The 16090-nt window shown below is 35.1% G+C and overlaps 1 protein-coding gene across 5 annotated transcripts in view; it reads left to right on the forward strand.

Moving 5' to 3' along the window:
• The window catches only part of LOC117103038, a 55194-nt gene extending 51692 nt beyond the window's left edge, over positions 1–3502 (forward strand). For 3 of the 5 annotated variants that reach the window (XM_033243499.1, XM_033243500.1, XM_033243501.1), the window contains 2 exons: positions 1684–1728; positions 2759–3501. In XM_033243499.1, coding sequence (XP_033099390.1) covers positions 1684–1728; positions 2759–3312 — 599 coding nt within the window. In that variant the 3' untranslated portion in view covers positions 3313–3501. Of the gene's footprint in view, positions 1–1683; positions 1729–2758 lie in introns of all 5 variants that reach the window. The other 2 variants (XM_033243498.1, XM_033243503.1) reach the window with 2 other exon arrangements.
• Positions 3503–16090: the final 12588 nt, after the last annotated feature.

The following is a 16090-nucleotide window of genomic DNA, read 5'->3' on the forward strand; positions in this document are numbered from 1 at the left end:
TAACAATTAATTTGTATTATAATTAATTGTGTTGGGGCTCCTTTTCTTTTATTATAAATAGTGGACCTCTTTTTATTGTGACTAGCAAACTTCTTTTTCTATGACTAGCCGCATCTTTTATCTATTATGACAAGCGAACCTTTTTTTTTATATTATGAATAGCAAACCTTTTTTTTATATTAAAAACAACGAACCTCTTTTTTTAAAAATTATGAATAGCGAACCTCTTTTTTTAAAATTATGAATAGCGAACCTCTTTTCTTATTATGAATAGCGAACCTTATGACTGACGGTCCTATTTTCTATTATAAATAACGAACTCTTTTCTTGATTATGACTAATGAACCTTTTATTATGACTAGCGAACCTGTTATTCTATTATAATTAGCGAACCTTATAAATAATAAGCTTTATGAATAGTGAACTTTAAAAAAAATATGAATAGTGAAACTTATAAACAATTGTACTTATAACTAGCGGACCTTATGAACAATGGACCTTATAAATAGCGAACCTTATGACTTGCGAGTGGACCCCGATGAGGGTGGGATTAGATAAAAAAACTTTCCAAACAATTTGAGTACATAATTTGGCCAAGTGTTCACTCCAGCTACTGAGTGTTTGATGGCTTCTGATTCATGTGTAGCCACATTCTTCTACCTTGACACTCCCTGCATACATTTGACATGAAACATGAGCCCTCTGGTTTAGCAGTCTAACTTCACAAAATCTTCCCAGCATTTAACTGGTCTTCTCTTTGTCGGCTTCTATTTCCAAGGGATCCAAGTACACTATGTGGGTTTCATGTAGTTTCTTTCATGTAGTTTTCTTTCGTTTTTACATGGCCATATTAGCGTAGTCTTCTTTTGGTGATTAGTTCATTGACGAGCATTTGTGTATTTTTATTCCCAGGGTCCACATTAGTATTGTGTAATTTTTCTTGTATATTTATAATGATATCATATTGCTGTAATATATGTAATATAAATAATCTGAATTATGCCACCAAAATTCCGTATAAGTAAAAACACCACAAGCCACTTTATAAAGCAAGTAATAGACTTTAATCGTGATCGCGGACTCATTGAGCCCGATCGTATAGCAAACATGTTTCGAGAAAACGATTCTCATCATCAGTGCGAAAGATGACAAATTTTGCCAAATTTTATATGGCTTTCTGCTGGGGGTTTTTATCAAACCTATGCAATAACGGTAATTTGATGCTTAATGTTGATATTTTCGTAATGATAATATGAGCTTTGTTGGTATAATAAATTTGTTGGAGAAAGTAAAAAAAAGTTGATACAAATGAAAAATATAATGTTCCTTTTCTTTCCTAAAGCCGTTGTTATAATAAATTATATATATATATATATATATATATATATATAAATTTATTATAACAATTATTTTGTATTACAAATAATTGTGTTGGGGCTCCTTTTCTTTTATTATAAATAGCGGACCTCTTTTTATTGTGACTAGCAAACCTCTTTTTTTTTAAAATTATGAATAGCGAACCTCTTTTCCTATTATGAATAGTGAGCCTTATGACTAACGGTCATATTTTCTATTATAAATAACGAACTCTTTTCTTGATTATGACTAATGAACCCTTTATTATGACTAGCGAACCTGTTATTCTATTATAATTAGCGAACCTGTTCCTTTTCTTTCCTAAAGCCCAAAAAGAAGACTTCAAGAAAGCCGCTCAAGTGTCAACTCTAGGTAGGGATTATTACATAATTATTTGTTTAAATACATTTTTCTTTCAAACATTTATTTGTTATTGCTATAATGGTATATTTGTAAAATGTGTAAATCATTCTATAATGTAATTACTAAGGATTTGTGTTATATTTTTTTTTATAATAAATCATATTGAAGTTCAGTAAAGTTGAAATGCCTGTTGTGTCATGGCCAATATTGCTACACAACATTCTACTATACCTATTGCCACTTAGCCTATTGGCTATTGGTGGTATCTGGTTTGTTCTTTGCTGTCTTACACCATTTGGAACTCAGTTTTTTGTCATCTTGTCCAGTGCCTATTGCCACCTGGTTTTCACCCTACACTATTTAGTGCCCACCCAGCAGCGTATCTAGAAGTCTAGAAATAGGGGTGATGATGGCTCTTATACACATCTAGGCCCACCAACACCACTTAAGTTGTTTGCCTCCGTGATGTATTTCTACTATTATTGTTTCTTACATGATTTTTTGTTTGAATCTGTTAGTGTTATTTTTTTCTTGAATATTTAAAAGTAATTTAATGCTTTTGTGTTAAGCTAGTTGAACAGAGATTATAATTAAATATTGTGATTGTATTTATAAGTTATAAACAAAAAAAAAACTTGAAATACTTAATGGAATCAGTATCAGCGAATCGGATTAAAACATCAACAGCAATTAAATGCAGCTAAAAAAAATATATGAATAATAATATGAACATTTATGTAGCAATCATTAGACATGAAACAATTCATAAAAGCCAAGGTCTCTGGTATTCAGCCTGCTTGCCAACTATGGCCCGGCAAAGATTTTGATCCAACACGTGCGACATTATTTTCATACTTTAAAAAGGTTTTCTGTTAATAGAACAACGACCACCTACATTTAACAACTGTCTGGTTGACAAAAGACCAGGAGTGGGGGGGAAACAGCCATGTTGGCAATGGCACAGTGTTAAAACTTACTGTATAATACAAAGTATAACAAATAAAAGTGATTAACAAAATTGATGTTATGATAATTGCAGGTTTTGCAGTAGATGAGTCAGTATTTCCTAGGGTGCTTCTAACAGTTTCACAGAGCATCGGTACAGATCTTAACATATGGAAAGTGGCCCTCAAAGATGAAATTAAGAATGCAAATACTGTACATAAGGCAGCAGAGGCAACTGAGCTGTTTAATGCTCTGAGGGACACTGCCATACTAAAGGCAGATGATATAAGTATTCTGTTGGAGACCATTAACCTCACCAGTGTACTCCATTTGCAGAAACACATCCCTAACTGTCCACGCCTTGATAATATCAAGATCACTCATTTCTCTAAGTTCAGGCAGTCTGTGATGACCTTTGGACTGCAACTCATCGACCATGACATCAGGTTGATTGCACAGCGTTATGAGCTTCCTGGCCAATACAGTGACAAGTGGTCACTTATAATGGACTTGGAAAATAATCTCATACTGGCAGATGATGATAAGTTACTAGATGATTTCAAACATACGTTAGATAAACTAGGACTGAGAAGACTCTGCCGACTGTTGTACAGTGACCGAAGTCCTGCAAGCCCAATAGGTTTGTAATTAGTGTCTGTTTCTCATTAGAAAATTATTTGTCCATTGTTTTGAAGTAAATATTGACTACATACACAAACGAATATCGTTCTTGTAATTGGCACAGTCGTTCTATTCTAATTTGTGGCATAATCTTTCAATGAAGAAATTACATGCACTAATTTACGTGATTGGTATTAACTTGGTATTCATTTATATGTTCACTTAATGTTACAGATTCCGTGGCAGATTTAGAATGGTGTACGTCCCCTCTATTCTTTTGTAAAAAAAATGTAAATATTATGGAATATTGCCATGCTAATACAAAAAAAAATAATTATAAAATACATCAAATTAACGAAAGTGCAAGTTCGCTAGTCATAATAAAGGGTTCATTAGTCATAATCAAGAAAAGAGTTCGTTATTTATAATAGAAAATAGGACCGTTAGTCATAAGGCTCGCTATTCATAATAAGAAAAGAGGTTCGCTATTCATAATTTTAAAAAAAGAGGTTCGCTATTCATAATTTTTAAAAAAAGAGGTTCGTTGTTTTTAATATAAAAAAAAGGTTTGCTATTCATAATATAAAAAAAAAGGTTCGCTTGTCATAATAGATAAAAGATGCGGCTAGTCATAGAAAAAGAAGTTTGCTAGTCACAATAAAAAGAGGTCCACTATTTATAATAAAAGAAAAGGAGCCCCAACACAATTAATTATAATACAAATTAATTGTTATAATAAATTTATATATATATATATACTGTCTCTTAGACACATCTTAGCAATATTGGCCATGACACAACAGGCATTTCAACTTTACTGAACTTCAATATGATTTATTATAAAAAAAAATATAACACAAATCCTTAGTAATTACATTATAGAATGATTTACACATTTTACAAACTACATACACAAACGAATATCGTTCTTGTAATTGGCACAGTCGCTCTATTCTGATTTGTGGCATAATTTTTCAATGAAGAAATTACATGCACTAATTAATGTGATTGGTATTAGTTTGGTATTCATTTAAATGTTCACTTAATGTTACAGATTTAGTGGAAGATTTAGAATGGTGTACGTCCCCTCTATTCTTTTGTTAAAAAAATGTAAATATTATGGAATATTGCCATTCTAATAAAAAAAAAAAAAATTATAAAATACATCAAATTAACGAAAGTGCAAGAGCTTCAAGAAAGATCCTTACACCCCGATAGCTTCTGCACCAAGACTCTTGCCTGCTTAGTACATGCATTCGCCCTCCCCTTAACTGGCTGAATCTGCCGCTGCAGATGTTTATTACTACTGCAGATACTTTTAACCTACAGTACATGTTCGTGATAAGCTTCTTATTAGTCTCCAATCATTTTAAAATAAAATCTAAACATTTTTTATATAAATCAATTGTTTTTGTAATGTGTTTTCACACCGGATACGCATACAGTTACTTGTTTAGAGACAATGTAACTCACAGGAAGTTACCATGTATGCTATCAATGACTGGCCCTACACACAGCACACGTTTGTTACTGTTAAATGTATGAGACATGTAACCATGTAACACCAAAGTAGTTACAATAGTTGCCGGGAAACTACTCCCTGGACACCTATACCAAAAAACGACATTTTTTTCCTAGGTTATTCCTAGGTTATTAAAATTGCTAGTGTTAACTCCACCCAGGTATGGTTTATACTGCGCCGGCCATAGGTCCTGGCCATCGGTCGAGAATAACGATGTCGAAACGGTAATTTATTTCAATACCCAAGAAACGTAAAAAATCAAATAATTAATAAACACCACTACATTATAAAACTTAAAAATACCAGCGGTAATATATTTTGGTGTGCCATAAAATGTACTTTTTTGAAATCTAAAAGCAGGAACTTGTCAGAACTCCACCCAGGTATAATTTGGGAATAAGTAAATAAAATTCAACGTTCTCGAATTTTGAAGTGCGTTTACGAGTGGTGCAATTAGTAAGTGAATGGTTATCATCACATATTATAATCGAAGAATTTCTTCCTCTTTACACGTCCAAGTCATATCAATTAAACATTTTATAATTAAAAAAAACTTCTGGCCAGTAAATTAATAAAATTATTAAATTAATTTATTTATATCAATTATCATTTAAGCTTTAAACGCGTCAGTTTAAATGAATACTGAATATAAATACATGGGTACAAATAATCCAAATTTAGATAATTTTACTTGTCATGAAATGCTTAGGATAAATGTATGATAAAGGTATACTAATAAATGATTTATATGAAATACGTGATGATATTAAACGATAACGAGTTAAAGTGCATATGTGTATTGCTAGTAAACACGACTAGATGAATTCAAGTCTACGTGTAATAGAAGCAATTGATTTTTTAGGAAATAAGTAAAGTAAATAATGTTAAGTTAAATAACAGTTAATTTAAGTTCCTTCTCATAAAGTTACATTACGTCGGATATGGCAAGCCTAGACGTTTAAACACAATCTAATGTTAAATCGATGACTAAGACACATGCAAAAAACCATATTAGATTGATTAGCCTCGAAAATCAAAAATGTTATTCATTTGTATTTTTTAAGAAAAAAGAATGGAGAGAAAGAGAGAGTAAATATGAGTAAATGATGGAAATTGACACGTATTCATCTTGCACCACTTGTATTATATGCTATGATTTCTTATGTTTAACGATTTAATTTTTTTTAAATGAATTGTTATATATATATATATATATATATATATATATATATATATGCTTTATGCCTACTACACACTGTAGTACATTTTACCTTTATGTTATGATGTTAAAAAAAAAAGAAAAAAAATAATTGAAAGGAATGTAATGTAGTATTAAGGTTCAATGGTATTAACTTGCATAACCATTGGAATCGATACCCTTCACCTGATAAATGCCTTAAATTGGTTTGACAGTTGTAATGGTCAACTTGAGTATACAGATAATCTAATAATATAACTGGACATTGTATAACTTACCCTAGTCAGTTGGACTTGGCCTTTCTCACATTATGAATCTAGGCTACAGTATGATTGTCAGTTTTGAGCCTAAGCTCTGAAGTTTGTGATACATCTTAATTAGCAGTTTTTTGGTAAACAAGTTACTAAATCATAGAGAAAGAATTTCTCTATGATCCAATCAGAAACTCTATAAGTATGAGGTGACTTATAACTTGAGACAAACCCCCATTACCTGAAGTAAAATAGGCAAACACCCCCATATCACTGAGTCAGTAGTTAGATTCAATTTAGTAGTTAGGAGTACACAGAAGAAAAGTACAGAGCTGAGCTGACTCCACTCAAAAAGGGTTCTCTAACATCTGAAACCTGGCGTTTAGCTGATTGTAACCACGTAACGTACAGTTTGTGTGAATAAAAGTTTGCAGTGTACTAAAAGGAACTGTGTTATGGAACTGTGCATACTACGCATTAAAAAGCACCAACAACTAACCCATATTTAACATTAGTTACACCGTGGTCAATAAAGCGCATTACGTTGTGCAGATCTTCATGTGCGATCAGGAACAAATTTATTCGCCCATAACTATACAGTCAAGGTAACAGTTCTAGGCCTACCATGATTTAACTCCCGCTTTGAAATTAATACTTATTTTACAGAAAAATAATGACTAATAATTATGATTTTCCTTTTTATGTTAAGCTGCTAGATTGATTTTTGTAGCCGTACTACTAATAGGCCTAGCAGTCGTCCGTTGACCTTTGTTCTACGCCTAGCCGTCGCACACTAGAGAGACCTACCTAATATGGGCTAGAGGTCTGTCATTTTGGCTTAGGCTAGGTTTGACTTAAGGGGCCCTATTGCAATAGCATAAAAAAAACACTCATCTTGTTATGTTTAAGTTATAATTTTATTTCAGGTCGCCCTGGTTGTTCAAAATTTTTTATTTTGATTTTACACCACGGCAACGAATGTTGCCACTTTGCGTTACGAATTGTGTTATGAATCATAACTTTTGACAAAACATGGTGTTCCTCAAAAACAACGTTTCATTAAGATTTTAGATCAAAACATGGTCATCGTGTGATTGATCTTGAATGCTGTTTTGATCAATAGGGCAAGGGCAACATGAAATTGAAAAAATAAATAATTTATAATTCTCTATAAATTGGTATAAATAAATGAAATTAAATAAAACAACATATACATTACTGTAGGCATACTGTATATACATCAGTGGCCGCAATTTATTACCCACCAATTTTTTACTGATACATATTATTCTTCATAACACATTAATTTTTGCTGACAATGTTAATCTTGCAATCACACTAATTAAGTGTACACTGTATTTTTTTAACAACATATATCAAGTAAATTACCATAAAGCACTTCATATTATATTTGAATGTGGTCAGTACTACCATATTGATAGGCCACTGATACCACAATGAGGGTGAACTGACACTGCGAAATGACTCTATGGCCAAATTCTGGATTAATAAATTCTTTTGAGTGAAAGAGCTTCATACCTTTCAGCTGAAAGTCATCCTAGCATTGAAATATCCTTTGGAATTGGTGGATGCTAAGTTGTATCAGTGCATAGAAACCTCGGTGTTATGTGCCATATAAATCTAATTACATATATACATACACACACATATATATTTTTTCTGACAAAATATAGAAAAACAATGAAAGAACTTCCATAATGGACTTTAAAAAACACTATTTTATTGGCAACTGGGATATTTCTACGACCCTTCATCAGCAAGAGTGATGAAAAACCATGAGTAATTACACCAGAATTTACTGTACATATCAAAGATACATGTGACAGGCAAATCAGAATAGTATTTATATCATTATGTAATATAAAAACCAAGAGCTTCATAGTTAATTTAATAGTCAATGTTTTATTTTACTTATTCTCTCACACAAGGTGTGAGAATAAGAATAAAGAATCAGTTAATTAACAAGCTGACTGCCATACCTTTTTTTCCAAGTTCCTTCCTGTGTGCCAGAACAAGTTAAAATGTACAAACATGGTTTTTTTTTTTAAATCTTATCTAGTCACATATCAAAATAGCGTGTCTAATATATTAGAGGGAAATACTAATGGACAAGTATACAAGTTGCTGGAAATTTTCTTGCAAAAATGAAACAAATCACAATACGTATGTTATATATAATGAGTAGTTATATATTTTGAAACTGAAAATGTTTCTAGATTAGTATAACACACATATAATTATTGCACCTATATTGCATTATTTCTACTTTGGAAATGCAATTATTAAGTATAAAGGGCACCACCAAATTTTACACTGCCTGCAATGAAACACAACATACATAAATTATTTTAACATTATAGTGTAGGCGTATCTTCCCTGAACTACCGCCGTAGAGGCTGTAGATTTTCAAGGTAAGCCATGTGGAGTGAGCAACGTTATAAAGGTGCTCTGTTTTTGACGAGTATACTCGTTCATAGCTCCCCATCAACACCCGGTTGGCGAGTATAGACCTATACATGAGAGCATTTTTGAGTGTCGCCCTCTATTGTCGGCGCCATTACTGGGGGTGGCATTTGCGAAGTCGGCATGCCGAAAATCAGCCCTTAGCGAATTCGGTCCTGCTACCCGACCTACTCGGGTAATGGATCATCCAACCCCCTGTAACAAGTGACAGGTTGGGTGACAGATTCGCTACTTACCTAAAATGTATTACCAGCTGCCGGCGGCCTGCGAAGGTCGCGTAGGGCCTACTTATTGTAGTTAGGCCTAGGAAGGTTAGTGATCTAGAGATATTTCGTTTACAATGGTCAGGCATGACAAACGTAATGAATAAGCCTACAATCTTGGCTACAACAATTAATACTCTCTTAACAACAACAGAAGTTATAATCGGGAGCGCATGTTTAGGTGTGGTGTGATGTCAAAAAGTGCATTGGCAGTCCGTAACGAACAGAAGCAACTACTGAATTTCCCGCAAGTATTTTTTGACTGGGAATTGTTCTTCTGTCTATACCACAGTATAATTAAAAAGAAAATACAAATTGTGTTCACACCTAAAAATCGGGAAAATTACGATGCATAACAAACAAAAATAATAAGATTGAACTGAAGCGCCTACCCTGGCATCCCAAGACCGAACCATTGAATGCCCGGTGAAGCTTATTATAATAGTATTTAAACATGTGTATTATAACGGTTAGTGCACGTGTTTGAATATTAATATAATATTTAAACATGTTTATTATAACGGTTAATACACATGTGGTAATGTTTAGGCATGTGTATTTATAGTTATAATACAAAATGAATACCCTGCCGCAAAATGGACGGTTCTAAATCGCCCACGACTCAAGCATATAGACTTTTCGTTCGTTCGTGACGTTGTGCACTGGCCGTGAGAGCGAGTAATCGTCTGTAGATCGTATGCAACGAAGATACAGAATATCAGTTATAAAATCAATTTAGCATTTGATTTTAATACATGACGAGTTATTCTCTGTTCCTAAATTCTAACTGTCAACTAAATATTTATCGCTCGATTCGGAGGCCCTATAACATAGAGATTTACTACTCTCTGAGCCTAGATTGAAATACATCAGCTGTAAGCTGCAGAATAGCCCCTGGATAGCCGGGAATGTGAGTATAACATTGCTGTACGCCACACGATCATAAAATAAATAGAATAGGCTAGAAAGAATCGTATTCTTATATTTATTTAGGCCAGCATAAACACCAATACACCATGTCATTTTCAATGTATTAATACATATGTGTATTAAAAATGACCAAAATTACCATCTTTGTTTTTTGAGAACTAATAAAATATTGATGCATCTTTCTGGCTAGTATTCTCCCGATCGCCAAGTCACGGTTTTACGTTCCCGAAATTCGTGAAAAAAGTAAAGTAAATCCACAGACGTACAGCTACTGTCTTTTTTCATTATGGTCGGATTTTGGTTTAAAACATTTTATGTTTTAAATAATAACATTAGATTCAGAAATTGTGTCTACTTTCTGAAATTTGACCATGATTGGAGCAATACTGGCTGAACTGTGTCCAATTTTCTCCTACTACCAAGGTCTTGTTTACTCATTGTGAAGGCCGTTAGCAATCAATCATCCAACCCACCAGTGACCGTTTCTTCTAAGGGGAAGAATTTCGTCATGGGGGTACCGCGAAGTTTTAAGATGCAATGCAGAGTTTAGTTTTCAATGCAGTAGTTGCTGAGAACAACAGGGTTTTTTTCGACAGTAGCAGCTGCATAATGTCGTCAGTCTTCATATATTTTATCACAATCAAAGATAAGTATATTTCGTGTATTTAAGACAGAATATATTAATAACGATAGGAATTAGGGGCCTCGATAGATCGTATACTGTATATGTTACGTTAGGCCTAGCTAGCCTGTAGGGAACACCGGGTCCCAGACTACTATGAGGACTAGGCCGTCTAAAGTATCTAGGTATCTAGCCTAGGGTAGGCTAGCTAATCAGATTATAACACTACTGTAACATTAACAAGAAAGAGGGCCAACGACAGCGTAGCAGATAACAAATTTACACGGGCCTAGAGAGAATAGCATGACGCCAGAGAGGGCCTACCTACTAGCCCTAGGCACTTGATTTCTCATTGTACACCACCCTAAAAAAGTGGTGCAAGAGGCTGGTGTATACCAGTGGTGGCCCTCTGTTATCCCCTTTTGTATTCTCAAACTGTAATTTAAAATTTAACAATTTTTCTGAACCATTTGATGGAATAAATAGATTTTGTATGAGGAAAAATGATGATTATAATTACTGTACTATTTTATTAAGTAATAATTCTAAATGTTAAATTATGGTTTGTTTTACAGTTTTGCTCTACTTTATTTCATTAACAGAGCCCAGTCATCAATGCGACCTCATCAGCATGGGATATGATAATGTAAGTTAAATATCAAAAGCTTATTTTGCCTGTTTGACTATGTACTGTGAATATGTTAATTCTAATAACCAAACATTTTAACTCAATCTCACAGATTAAAAAAAATAATTTTCTGTTCAAAAGTTGTTCTTTGTTTCCTAGTTACTGTAGATAGTTTTTTTTAAATAATATATGTATCCACATGTTGTACAGTACGCATGACCTACTGAAAGCAGACACAATACACTACCAGATTATTGTGGTTCAGTTACTCTAATGGGATGTTCTTCAAAAATTACTGTAGAGTGCTAATAATTTACAAGGACATTAGTATAATGTGGCTATCAAGAAATAATTATTGTCAATTTATTATTTACAGAAACCATTATACCCTGTGTTACGCCCTCATGAGCTCGTACCTTAGTGTTACCTCAAATCTGGCTAGGCCTATATGTAAATGAGCATGAATGTAAACAGTAGCGGTTGGTACGGTGATATGCTAATGAGGAAACAGTGTAAGGTAGAATGGACGTGATGTCCAAGTGTAAAAAAACCAAGTACTGTAGCATGCAGTTTTAGTGGTTTTTGTTGCTCATGTGCTATCAGAAGGTGGGCAATTGCATGGTCTATGTGTATTTGTTGACCGGTGCATGGTGTAGTGAAGTTGTTTATTGGCCGGAAATAAACCAAGTTCTCTTGCAATTAGCCAAGGCTCTAGTTTGTTTGTGTTCGTGACGTAACATAAGTGGGGGCTCGTCCGGCCTCAAGTTACTGCATAACTGCTTCGTGCTTGAGACTGCCATTTTGATTGTGACTCGTTGTTTTCCTACATGATGGAGTTGCAGGAGATGTACGCGCATGAGTAATCTTTTTAAAGTAGCACAGCACTATAATTTGGAAGTACGATCGGCGATGAGGAAAGCCGAGATTAAAAGGCTTGTTGTTGAGCATTTAGTGGATGAAAGTGTGCTTCCAGATATATTTATGACCTACTTACCTGAGGTACTCCCAGACGTATCTCCTGAAATAAGAAAATTCGAACTTCAACTTAATAAGCTGGAGCAAGAACGAGGAAAACTTAAACGTGATAAATTGAAAGCTGCAGTACAAATGAAGGAGTTGGAATTACAGAGCATATCGACGTCCGTCACGCACAGTCAGTTTGACCCCAGCCGAGTTATTCGTTTGGTTCCACCGTTTCAGGAGAAGGATGTCGATAAATATTTCCAACAGTTTGAAAAAGTACTGAAAATCTAAAGTGGCCAACTAAACACTGGTCAATTTTGCTACAAAGTGTGTTGAAAGGGAAAGCACATGAAATATTTTCTACGCTTTCAGTCAATGATAGTGCTGATTATAAGAAGGTTAAAGCTATGATACTGAAAGGTTACGAGCTTGTACCCGAAGCATACCGACAAAAGTTTCGAGAGTATAAGAAGTTGGATAAGGAAACCCATGCGGAATTCTTACGTGAAAAAGAAATCTTGTTTGATAGGTAGTGTGTTCAGAGGATACTAAGTCTAACTATAATGCTCTTAAACAATTAATCTTGATTGAAGAATTTAAATGTTGTGTACCTAATGTTGTACGAACCTATCTGGATGAACATAAGGTTAAAGATGTATACGAGGTTACAAAATTGGCCGATGAATATTTTCTTGTTCATAAGCATGAGTTAAGTAAGTCTGATCATGTTCAATCACGTGATCCAGCTTAACCAAAAGAACATCATAAGGAAAGTACCTATGTTCATCCATCTACACGTAACTTCCACACTACGCAATCTGATAGTAGGAAGTCGAGGTTCGGTAGGTCAAAATTGTCATGTGCATATTATAAGAAATCAGGTCATATCATTTCAGATTGCTATAAATTAAAGAACAAAACTGCTGTTGCTTCACCAGCTGGCCTAGTAGCAACCGAATCTTTGCAACATTGTAAACCACCTAATTCTATATTGTATAGTGAAGGGCATATTGATGCTACCTCTAAGGACGTCATTGATGACCATTATCAACCTTTTGTTACTGATGGGTATTTCGCTAGATGATACATGTTTACAGCCCGTAATAATTCTACGCGATACCGGTGCATCCCAGAGCCTATTATTAGCTGGTATTCTTCCACTCTCTGAGAAGTCGTCCACGGGAGCCAATGTCTTTATAAGTGGAGTAGAATGTGGCTCTACTAGTCTCCCACTCCACAGAATTAATTTGCAGTCTGCTTTGGTAACGGGGTCAGGTTTGGTTGGTGTAATGCCTTCTCTGCCTGTCGGAGGTGTGTCCCTATTATTGGGCAATGATTTAGCTGGTAGTAAAGTAGTACCAGAACCTCGTGTTACCAATATGCCACAAGCTGTAATTAGCACAGAGCAACTCAATGAAGAGTTTCCTAATATTTTTCCTGCCTGTGCTGTAACACGGTCTATGAATCACATACGACTGATATTGATTTATCAAATACATTTTTGGCTCTTGATGATACCAAATTGGATAGGTGTTCACCCATTGACAATAATGATTCAGAATCATTAAATTTATCTCTTGATAGAGGGGAATTTTTTCGGGCACAGGAAGAGGATCAGGGTCTTCGATCTCTCTCTGAGGGGGCCCTTGATCAAAATGAAATTGCGACTGTCCCTTCCTGTTTCTTTATCAAATCAGGGGTGTTGATGCGAAAATGGCGGCCACTCAATGTCCCCGCGGCTGACGACTGGTGTGTTGTTTACCAGATTGTTGTTCCGACTTGTTATAGACGGCGAGTATTATTTTTAGCGCATGACCACAAGTTGTCTGGTCATTTGGGGATTAATAAAACCCTTGATAGAATAAGACAACATTTTTATTGGCCGAAAATGAGACAAGATGTTGTTCAATACAGTAGAACCTCGAATTTACGTACGGCACGGGACCGGAGGGCGTACGTAAACCGGGGGATTCGTAAAATAGAGGTTGGGTTAAATTTGTGGTAACCTTTGACCTAATACGTACGTAAGACTCAATACATGTGTGTATGAACGAACGATGTTACCTAGCTAGGCTAAAGCAAGCATCTAGGCCTACGAATAAAACCATGTGTTTAGTGTTTTTATTCATCACTTTACGATGTCATAATAAAGTGTTCAAATAAAACCGTGTGTCTAGTGTAATAATTCGAAAATACGTTGCATTATTATGGTTTGTTTATTGTTATAGTTTATTGTAATAGTCTTTTTACTTATGGTTGCTCTGAAAAGGGCCGTTTGTTTTGAATATTTTCGGGGTTTTTGATGACGTCATCGTCAATACGAGGCGTACGTAAAACGGAGGGTTCGTATAACTGGGGTACGTAAAAACGAGGTTCTACTGTACTGTGAAACATGCCATACGTGTCAGGAAAGCCAAATCAGACGATTCCCAAGGTACCCCAATCCCATTCCGGCTTTCGAAGAGCCATTTCATCGCGTGATTGTGGACTGTGTCGGTCCCTTACCAAAGACGAGATCTAGAAATCAGTATTTGCTAACCATATTATGCGCCTCAACCCGATTTCCAGAAGCCATTCCCTTGAGGAATATAACTGCTTGTTCAATTTTAAAGGCTCTTATTAAATTTTTTACGTTAGTGGGTTTTCCGGCATACATTCAGTCTGACCAAGGGTCGAATTTCATCTCTAAAGTTTTTTTAAAACTTATGCATATGTTGAGCGTTCATCAAATCGTATCAAGCGCTTACCACCCACAGTCGCAGGGTGCATTAGAGCGCTTCCACCAGACACTCAAATCGATGTTAAGAAAATACTGTATAGACAATAATCAAGACTGGGATGAAGGGATTCATTTGCTGTTCGCAATTCTTGGGGTTGTCCAAGAATCCCTTGGCTTTTGCCCCTTCGATTTGGTTTACGGTCATACCGTTCGAGGACCCCTTAAACCTCTGAAGGAGAAGTGGTTAGGTGGTGATGCAACATCAGTCAATATGTTAGATTATGTACTAAACTTTAAGACGAGGCTGATTTAATGCTCTTGATATGGCACGAACCAACTTAGAAAATGCACAGGATAGCATGAAAATGTACTATGACAAAATTGCCAAATCACGAATGTTTAATGTTGGCGATGATGTTCTTGTTCTTTTGCCTATATTAGGGTCACCACTCCAGGCAAAGTACCATGGTCCATATAAAATTGAGAGAAAGGTTAATGACCTTAACTATGTTGTAATTACACCTGATCGCAGGAAAAGTAAACAACTCTGCCATGTCAATTTGTTGAAACGTTATCACAATCGAGAGACAAGTGGTGAAGTTAATCAAGGGGCAGCGGTGAAGACAGTTGCTTCTGTAGCATCGGTGTCCAATAACAGTGAATGTGACACACACTTTTCCACGGGGGTGAGGTCGGAGGACCTCAAATTAGTCTAAAAACTCTGAGATCCTTGCTAACCTTGATACAAAACTTAACCACTTGTCTCTAGAGAAAAGAACTGAATTACATGCACTCATTGTCGAGTTCGATAATTTATTTTCTGATGTACCAAATGTATGTAGGGTTGTAGAGCATGATGTTGATGTGGAAAATGCAACCCCCGTAAAACTACCACCATACAGGATAAATCCGTTAAAACTAAAGCAAATGAGAAGGGAGATTGACTACATGTTCGAGAATAACATTATAGAGCATAGCAATAGTAATTGGTGCTCCCCTTGTTTGTTGGTTCCCAAGCCAGATGGTACTTTCCGATTTTGTACTGATTTCAGAAAGGTGAACTCTGTCACTAAAACTGATTGTTTTCCGATTCCACGAATCGATGATTGTATTGACCGTATTGGTTTTGCTAAGTACATAACAAAATTTGACTTGCTAAAAGGCTACTGGCAGGTTCCCCTGTCAGAGAGGCCCAAAGATATATGTTCTTTTGTAACGCCTGACG

Source organism: Anneissia japonica, unplaced genomic scaffold (assembly GCF_011630105.1).
Source record: "Anneissia japonica isolate Jap-2015-1 unplaced genomic scaffold, ASM1163010v1 scaffold8218_len373358_cov135, whole genome shotgun sequence".
Classification (NCBI taxonomy): domain Eukaryota; kingdom Metazoa; phylum Echinodermata; class Crinoidea; order Comatulida; family Comatulidae; genus Anneissia; species Anneissia japonica.